Source organism: Littorina saxatilis, linkage group LG12 (genome assembly GCF_037325665.1).
Source record: "Littorina saxatilis isolate snail1 linkage group LG12, US_GU_Lsax_2.0, whole genome shotgun sequence".
Taxonomy (NCBI): domain Eukaryota; kingdom Metazoa; phylum Mollusca; class Gastropoda; order Littorinimorpha; family Littorinidae; genus Littorina; species Littorina saxatilis.
Window position 1 is genome coordinate 72,547,798 of NC_090256.1, and position 10,000 is coordinate 72,557,797.

General features: G+C 42.2%; 1 protein-coding gene across 1 annotated transcript in view; it reads left to right on the plus strand.

The window, feature by feature from the left end:
* Nucleotides 1-10,000, plus strand: part of LOC138982737 (sodium-coupled monocarboxylate transporter 1-like) — a 41,161-nt gene that overhangs the window by 18,265 nt on the left and 12,896 nt on the right. Inside the window, exons 8-12 of the mRNA XM_070356068.1 lie at nucleotides 3,928-4,065; nucleotides 4,616-4,751; nucleotides 6,642-6,730; nucleotides 8,892-9,004; nucleotides 9,327-9,397. Of these exons, the coding sequence (XP_070212169.1) occupies nucleotides 3,928-4,065; nucleotides 4,616-4,751; nucleotides 6,642-6,730; nucleotides 8,892-9,004; nucleotides 9,327-9,397 (547 nt within the window). The remainder of the gene's footprint in view (nucleotides 1-3,927; nucleotides 4,066-4,615; nucleotides 4,752-6,641; nucleotides 6,731-8,891; nucleotides 9,005-9,326; nucleotides 9,398-10,000) is intronic.

Sequence of the window (10,000 nt, forward strand, 5' to 3'; positions counted from 1 at the left end):
ATCTCTAGGCATGACAATCATCTGATTAACAGTCCTCAATTTTCAAGGTCACAACCAGGTCATTACCAGATAGAACCGAGAGAAAACCGAGGAAAAATACCATTTTCTATAACTTTTTTGTAAGTAAGAGCTTATAAACTCCATCTTCTTCTGGGATTAGCGCTGATTTCAATGACCCTGAAGTCCGAGGAAAGTTTTCTTGACCCATGCCTACTTTGAAGGTCATGACAAGGTCAAATTTACACGTTTTCTATTTGGGAATATCTTTTAAGGTCAAATAAAATACTTTCTGGACGTCAGCTATTTTCGAAGCTAAAGCTTAATTACAACTTTACACACGTCTTGGGATTTATGAGACATAACGCAAATATTGTTGACTCTCGTAATATTTAAAGGTCACACAACAAGGTCATCACCAGGTAAAACCGAAGAAAACCCGAGGGAAAGTACCATTTTCTGCAACTGTTTGTAAGAATGAACTTTCAAATTCAATTGTTTCCTGGGATTAGCGCATCTCTAAACATGACAATCATCTGATTAACAGTCATGAATTGTGGAGGTCACGACAAGGTCATTACCGGGGAAAACCGAGGGAAAATACCATTTTCTGCAACTTGTGTGTAAGGAAATGCTTTCAAACTCCATCTTCTTCTTGTATTGGCGCATCTCTAGACATGACAATCATCTGATTAACAGTCCTCAATTTTCAAGGTCACAACAAGGTCATTACCAGATAAAACCGACGGAAAACCGAGGGATAATACCATTTTCTGCAACTTTTTTGTAAGTAAGAGCTTATAAACTCCATCTTCTTCTAGGATTAGTGCTGATTTCAATGACCCTGAAGTCTTTGGAAAGTTTTCTTGACCCATGCAATGTTTGAAGGTCATGACAAGGATGGGATTTTACACACGTCTAGGGCATTATAAGACATGAAACAAATATTGTTGACTCTCGTAATATTTAAAGGTCACACAACAAGGTCATTACTGGGTAAAACGACGAAAAATATATCAACTTTATGACTCGTCTGAGTGCCAGGACAGCCGGTGTGATCCTCAGAGTCAGGCTTGCAGACCGCAAGGCTATCGGTAGATGAACACCTTAACATTGACTTTTTCTTCTCTCTCCCCTTCTCTTCTACCCCTATTACATCCAGCCCCGCCCACCCCCCTAGAGCCCCTGTGGGCGAAGGAAGATGTCATGAATCTGCCTCAACAGCTTTAGCTTAGAAAATAGCCTAACACAAATAGAAAACGTGTAAACTTGACCTTGTCATGACCTTCAAACTAGACATGGGCCAAGAAAACTTTCCTCGGACTTCAGGGTCATAGAAATCAGCGCTAATCCCAGAAGAAGATGGAGTTTATAAGCTCTTACTTACAAAAAAGTTATAGAAAATGGTATTTTTTCTCGGTTTTCTCTCGGTTCTATCTGGTAATGACCTGGTTGTGACCTTGAAAATTGAGGACTGTTAATCAGATGATTGTCATGCCTAGAGATGCGCCAATACCAGAAGAAGATGGAGTTTGAAAGCTTTTACTTTCACACAAGCTGCAGAAAATGGTATTTTCCCTCGGTTTTCCCTCGTTTTTGCCTGGTAATGACCTTGTCGTGACCTCCACAATTGATGTCTGATAATCGGATGATTGTCATGTCTAGAGATGCGTTAATCCCCCCAAAATAATTGAATTTGAAAGCTTTTTCTAACAAACAGTTGCAGAAAATGGTACTTTCCGTCGGTTTTCCCTCGTTTTTGCCTGGTAATGACCTTGTTGTGACCTTTAAATAACGCGAGAGTCAACAATATTGTATGTATTGTAAAGCGTACATGTAGCCCTAGACGCGTGTGAAGTTTCAAAGCTCTAGCTTAAGAAACGGGCGAATAATCGAACGCAGTGTTAAGTTGTTCATCTAGGAATTGCCTTGAAGACAGCCAGCCTTATACGCTGACGATCACGAAGGTTCTTCTGCTACTCAGATGAGTCACAAAGTTCATTTTTCAAATATTCAGCATCATTATATTGGCTCTAGCTCTTATCAGAAATAATGCTACCTCTGAAAATAGAAATACATTATGCTCTGAACCAGATTGAGGAAGACTACTCCCCTCTGTTATGTTTTGTTTCAAGGTGTAAACACTATCACTAGGATTTTTTACCATAGCATTAAACCAAAAGGCACCATTAAGTTGTCATATTTTGCTCGTGCATTGCTAAATGTATGTAGATAAACTTTGAAAGTCAGAAATGGGGATCTGGAAACTAATCATGTCACACTGAACTCGCACCACAAAGCGACATTTGTTCAGGAAACGTCTCGCACGCTTTACTGGGCTGGGGGTTAGGAAGATTGGAAGATCATAGTGACATAGTATATGGTTCAAATCCATTAATATTTTACAGATATTATGTAAAGACATCATACTTGACGAAAATATATCCATTGAAGCCAAACAACAATACTAGTCTTGTGTGAATTTATTTTTAATCAAAACTTACTTACATTTTGGACGACGTCTTTCCTGGATTTAGGGTAGGGTTCATAATAATGATACTGTCACCAGCATCCTCGGCCAAAGCAGTCGCAAATTGTTTTGTGATAATCAAAAGATACCAACTAACACATTTATATGTAAAACGTACCAGTTTGAGTTCGTAATTTGGCTGAGAACTTCTTTTTTCAGAGGCAAGCGACTGAAATGCTCGTGCATCACTCTTCAGGGTATAGTTGAATTTTGACTGAAAAGAGAAAGTGCGCCCTTGAATATTTCTTGTTAACATCGATTTTTATGTTCGGCAGGCCCCAAGCTTTCAAAAAATACCCATTTGGTTGAGTCCGCTTTTGGGTGCACGGTCAGCCCTCCGCCGTGACGGAGTAATAGGCTATTAATGTGGGACAGGATTGAGGTAATATAATGTTTCGGGCAAAAAGAAAAAAAACCAGTTTTAATTCTGTCCCGAGTACTAGTGACTATTTGGGAAACATTTTGTTGTGCGTTTCCGTCCCTCCGTCCAATAGAAGTAGCCACCATTCCCTGAACCGTGACTGACTAAAACCGTGACGGCAGCTCAGTGAAGCGTAATGGCGTTTCGTCGATTGAGAATGTCGCGTTCCGCTGTCTCTCACCCGCCTGCTGACAGTTCTCAAAAGCAAAAAGCAAACTCGAAAATGAAAACGCAATGAAAAAATAATTGTGAACTAAACTTTGAAAAACATTATTGCGAAAAATGTCGCACCCCAATTAAAGAATTAATTCCCGTGTCATTTCACTCGGACTTTCTATGACATTTAAGGCCGTCCACTTGACTATCTGGCATGACATTCCGATCAAGGATGTTTATTTATTTATGACTTATGCCCTATGTGTAATGTGTTATGTTTTATGTGTTATGTCGTATGTGTTATGTGGTATGTCTTCTGCCTTATGCCTTATGTCTTATGTGTTATGTCTTATGTCTTATGTGTTATGCCTTATGTTTTATGTGTTATGTCGTATGTGTTATGTGGTATGTCTTCTGCCTTATGCCTTATGTCTTATGTGTTATGTGTTATGCCTTATGTGTTATGTGTTATGTCGTATGTGTTATGTGGTATGTCTTCTACCTTATGCCTTATGTCTTCTGCCTTATGCGTTATGTCTTATGTCTAATGTGTTATGCTTTATGTCTAATGTGTTATGCCTTATGTCTAATGTGTTATGTGTTATGCCTTATGTCTAATGTGTTATGTGTTATGCCTTATGTCTAATGTGTTATGCCTTATGTCTTATGTGTTATGCCTTAAGTGTTATGTCTTATGTCTTATGTGTTATGCCTTTAGTGTTATAATGTGTTATGCCTTATGTCTAATGTGTTATGCCTTATGTCTTATGTCTTATGTGTTATGCCTTTAGTGTTAAAATGTGTTATGTCTTATGTCCCACAGACTGAACCCGGACCCCAGAGAGCGTCACTCGATGTGGGGCTGTATCCTGGGCGGCTGCGTCATGTGGCTCGTCAACTGCTTCAACCAGTCGTCCGTGCAGAGGATCGGCTCTCTTAAGACTCTCAAGACTGCCAAACTGTACTGCAGGGAGAGAGAGATGGGGGGGGGGGGGGGGGTGGAAGGACGAGAAAAAAGGGGGGGAGGGAGAAAGAGATAGAGGGGTAGAGAGAGAGTGAGAGAGAGACAAAGAGAGAAAGAGGAGTTAGAGACTGAGGGAGAGAGACCGTGGTAGCTTGCGTGCGTGAGCGCGCGCGCGCGCGTGTGTGTGTGTGTGTGTGTGTGTGTGTGTGTGTGTGCATGCGTGTGCATGCGTGTGTGTACTTGTGTGTGTATGCGAATGTGTGTGCGGTGTGAGTGTGTGTGTCACAGTGTGTGTGTGTGTGTGTGTGTGTGTACTCATGTGTGTGTGTATGTGTACTTATGTGTGCGTGTATGTGTGTGTGTGTGTGCGTGCACGTGGGTAAGTGCGTGCGTATGAGTGCTTGTATGTGCACGCGAGTGTGTACGCGTTTAAGGGTTGCTTTATGTGCTTAAATATCTTCACTTTCAACTGGCTACGACTTATGACAAGTATTAAAAAACAAAAACAATCCAGTTAGCATGTTATACACGCCAACATCTGTTCCAGGACCTTCCTGCTGAACGCTCCTCTCAACATCATCTACGGCACGACACTGGGCCTGACGGGGGTCCTGCTGTACGCCTACATCGTCACTGTGGGCTGCGACCCGTACGCTGCAGGCCTCATCACCAACAAAAATCAGGTAAACATTATGGGCAGAATATACCTGCGCAGTTTCAGCGGCACAGACGACGCACTACCTATTATTTATGCCGCGATAGGGATTATGACGAGTACTTGGCCTGTTTTCCTTTCATGCAACGTGTAGCGGGCTGGGATAATCTGCAGTGCGTCGTCGGTCCTGCTGAAGTTACATATGTGAGCGGAGCCTCTTACTTACGTTTTCCGCATCAACCTGTGCTGAAAACTGCCAATGCCGTTGGTGGCTGACCTGCTCAAATTTCTACACTGAAAACCTTCAAAAGTGTAATGTGGCTGCCCAGTTTCAAATTCTGTGGTCAAAACTGCCAATACTCTAAGTGGGTGCCTAGTTCCATATTCCGTGGTCAAAACTGCCAATACTCTAAGTGGGTGCCTAGTTCCATATTCCGTGGTCAAAACTGCCAATACTCTAAGTGGGTGCCTAGTTCCAATACTCTAAGTGGGTGCCTAGTTCCAATACTCTAAGTGGGTGCCTAGTTCCAATACTCTAAGTGGGTGCCTAGTTCCAATACTCTAAGTGGGTGCCTAGTTCCAATACTCTAAGTGGGTGCCTAGTTCCAATACTCTAAGTGGGTGCCTAGTTCCAATACTCTAAGTGGGTGCCTAGTTCCAATACTCTAAGTGGGTGCCTAGTTCCAATACTCTAAGTGGGTGCCTAGTTCCAATACTCTAAGTGGGTGCCTAGTTCCGATACTCTAAGTGGGTCCGGGTGCCTAGTTCCAATACTCTAAGTGGGTGCCTAGTTCCAATACTCTAAGTGGGTGCCTAGTTCCAATACTCTAAGTGGGTGCCTAGTTCCAATACTCTAAGTGGGTGCCTAGTTCCAATACTCTAAGTGGGTGCCTAGTTCCAATACTCTAAGTGGGTGCCTAGTTCCAATACTCTAAGTGGGTGCCTAGTTCCAATACTCTAAGTGGGTGCCTAGTTCCAATACTCTAAGTGGGTGCCTAGTTCCAATACTCTAAGTGGGTGCCTAGTTCCATTACTCTAAGTGGGTGCCTAGTTCCAATACTCTAAGTGGGTGCCTAGTTCCAATACTCTAAGTGGGTGCCGAGTTCCATATTCAGTAGAAAATTGCTGTTCTCAACATTGAGCATGCAGCTAGAATTGTGAGGCAAAGTACGTTTTTAAGTCAGATGGAAAGTTAAGCCTTAAAATGGATGTGGTTGGGTCTGTGGTAGCCTGGTTACACGATGTTTTATGCAAAACCAACCTCTCATCGTACTGTGGATTGTGGGATTTTTCTACTGAATCCATGTGTCCATCTCAGTGGGACTGCGATATAATTATGCCAGTCACGATTTTTTTCTTCTAAAATGGCTGTATTGTCGCCCCCGCTGATCACGCAAGAAGCTACACAGGACACAAAAAGTTAAGAATATTTTTTCGGTGGTATAGCCCAGATGATAAACAGCAGTATTTTGTTCAGAAACATGTGTGTAATTGAAGATCTGCCTTTCTTCTGCTCAAAAATGTGTTTCTTAGTTTTGAGCAATATTTGGGTATGACGTCACACGTCCTTGACCACACTTACCCTCAACAATGGCGTTTTTTTGACGGCGGCATTATTCACTTTTAACCTTCAAAATGGTGACTAAAATTAACGATATTTAGCATTTTGTTTAGATGAGAAATTGTGTTAGGTGTCTTACCAAACAGGGCATACCTATTTTGTTTGAAACTGCCACGCTGTCAGGCTGATCTAGCGTGGGAAAAAGAGTGACTGCAAGTTTGAAAAACAGCAAGAAATCCTGGTTTTTGATGGTGTTGTTGCTGGGTAGCTGCAGTTGATATGCAATAAATCTAAAACTACTCGGAGCAGCCTCTTCAAATTTCACAGAACGATGACAAAGACATCTCTGTCTTTCAGATGATGCCCTACTTTGTGATTCACGTGCTGGTTGACCTGCCTGGCATGGCGGGGCTCTACATGTCTATGCTCTTCAGTGGAGCTCTCAGGTAACTGCGTGATTGTCAGGGAGTGCGTTAACTGGATGTTTCTGGTATTTTACCGATATAAAAAAAAACCACTGCAAATACCGAAAATAAAATTCCTAGAAACCGGTCACACTTACCGGTTGATTTTATGTTTGAAAGATTTCTTCGTTTTTACGGGTGTTATGTAATCATTTGATTCTAACAGTTGATTTTATGTTTGAAATATTTGTTCCTGAATAGGTGTTTTAACGTATATAGTCACTCGATCTTCCTGTATAGGAGTTATGTATTCATTTGGTTATATGTTTGACAGATTTCTTCCTCTACGGGTTTTTATATATAGTCATTTGATTTTAGCGGCTGGTGTGCCTGAATATCTGCCTATCGTTAAAGACAGGCTGTGTACATTTAACCTTCGCCGGTCGTCGTGGGTCCGTGTGGACCCAGAAGGGTGTTTAATTGCAAATATCTGTTAAACCAGTTGGAATTTTTCAATGAGCTTTTAAGAATGCCTCAGACACCTAAAAAGCTCTTATGTCCTAAAAGATCATTAAATTTCAGCGAGAAGTAATTAAAAAAAGAAAGGTCAAATTTAGACTACACACGAAAGACATCGTGGGGCCGCGCGGACCCATGTTTCTCAAACTGAAGGAACTTAAATAAAAACTAGGGAGAGAAGTCACAAACCTTCAGGTATTGGCTCTAAACATCATTTTCTACGATCTGTTTAATTTTGGAGTTAATAAGCAAGTCGCGTGGAGCGAAATTAATACATAACAATGTGGGTCTACACGGCCCCACGACGTCTACAGAAGGGTATTCACGTTTTTCCTTTTTTGAGAAGCTTTAGTGAGCACGGTAATAATTAAAAAAATAATGTAATTACTTCTCGCGGAAATTTAACCACGGCGCCTACGGAAGGGGATGCACGTTTTTGCTTCTTTGGAAAGCATGGGTCTACGGAAGGGTATGCATATTTTTCCTTCCGTGTGTAGTCGATAACCCGGTCGGGCGAAGGTTAAGAAGGTAGCCTAAAGGTCTGGATAATGGCTAGCCCGATCACTGTATCATGTTCTGACTCTCTGGCTCTGTAACTAATTCTCAATTGACGGCTTGATTTTGATAGGTTGGGTAGTTGTTTGGGTGTTACAGCACTGAGTTGATTGTTGATTTGATGGTGGATTTGTCCATTGACAGACAACGAATTGCAGTATATACCCTTATTCTTGCTAGTATTGGTGGACATTGTGATTAAATTTTGCTCGGTTGAGAGATCATTGTTTGCCGTGTTTGCGTAGATTCTCATTGTGTGCATGTGAGTTAATTATTTGTGTCACGGTTAGCCGTGAAAAAATATGGGCATGATACGTATAGGGCCTAAAAAAAAAAATAGGTGTGGTTACGGTAACCCGACCTACCCTATTTTTAGGGGCCGACCCTATAACTTTTTATTACATTTGTCAACAACAACAAAAATGAAAACAAGAAAACGAGTGCAGAAAACGCAATGAAAGCGAAAGCGCTCGAGGCGTCATGCAGACGACAGACGATGCAAGGGAAATAACTCCTTCTACTAAAAAGGCCCAACAGACGCTTGCCATGACAAAAATGGCCGCATCTTCTTCGGTTGCGAGTGCAACTGACACGCTTGGTTGCTCTGCTTACATAGAAAAAAAAAGTTTAAAAAAAAAAAGTGATTGCCTACCTTCCTACCCTATTTTTTGGGGCTATGTTACCTTAACCACACTTTTTTTTGGGGGGCCTAGTCAAAATAAGATTTTGAAACCTTGATCAAATATAGGATGTATATATGTATTTGATGTTATGTTAAATAGTATGATTTTATTCATAGTTAGTATGTAGAGCGCGGAGAGCATATATTGCTGTGGTTCGCGCTATACAAGCAGTCATTATTATTGCACACCCGTATATATACGGGTTGTGTATAGGAATCGGTCTGTCTGTCTGTCTATTTGTCTGTCTGTCTGTTTGTCTGTCTTCGGATTAGACTTGTATCTCTGGTACTCTGGGTTCAATTGAGCTGACATTTGGTGAGTAGCTTGGAATTGTGGTGCATACCGTGTGTACCAAATATTAGGTTCCTAGCTTTAATAAAACGGGAGATATGACCTATACACGCCTTTACATATGTTATAACATGTGCGTGCTGCTCTCCTCTCAGCACCGTATCCTCGGGGATCAACGCACTGGCGGCCAACAGTGTGGAGGATTTGTTGGCCAGGCCTCTCAGAGGGATGAAGGACACTACGGTCACTTTGATCGCTAAAATGCTGGGTATATACTGTGTGTGTGTGTGTGTGGGGGGGGGGGGGCGTGTGTGGGCGTGTGTGTATGTGTGCGTGTGTGTGTGTGCGTGTGTGTGTGTGTGTGAGCGTGGGTGGGCGTGTGTGTGTGTGCGTGTGTGTATGTGTGTGTGTGTGTAGTATGTGTGCGCGTGCGTGCGTGCGTGCGTGTGTGTGTGTGTGTAAGTGTTTGTGTGTGTGTGTGTGTGTGTGTGTGCTATAGTTGTTGGTAGTGCTGTTTTTGTACTGGCGTGGGGAGTGTTGCATGGTGGCGGTCAATGTTCACATTCACAGTGGGTTTTCTCTTCTCACAGTGGTGTTCTACGGCCTGCTGACCATAGGACTGGCTTACCTTATGAAGTCCATGACCGGACCCGTCACACAGGTAGGTGACAGTGCAACACAAACAAACACACACGCACGCACGCACGTACGCACCCACACACACGCACGCACGCACATGTAGAAACCCACACAAACCACACCACATCATACCGCATTAAGACAATTGTATTGTAGAATTTTTGGATTATAAATTCCCCCCTTTTAACTTAACAGTCTACCGTTTCTATGATTTAAGTAGGCATACATTCTGCCCTCTTTGCGGACTGATTTGAGCCGCAGGCCCTGCCCAAATTGTTCCTATTTTTCCTTATCGTTGTCATTTAATGAAGATTGATTCCGCGGCTGTCTTGTCTAGTCGATATTATATAAGTGCATTCGATGGCGACGTTTTGCCTGCAACGTTTAGGCCTTTTATAAATGCCTTCCCCGTTGTAGTAAAACACATATTTCCTGAACGGTTTAGCTTATTATGCCGTGAAAGTATATACTCGCCTAACACGCTTGAGATTTACTGGCCGATGTGAATGCGTGATATATTGTGTAAAAAAATTCCATCTCACACGGCATATTGTAAACGCCATGAGCCTCCCTCTGGGAGGGTATGTGCGTAGAAATACTCACTATAATAATAATTCACGCATTT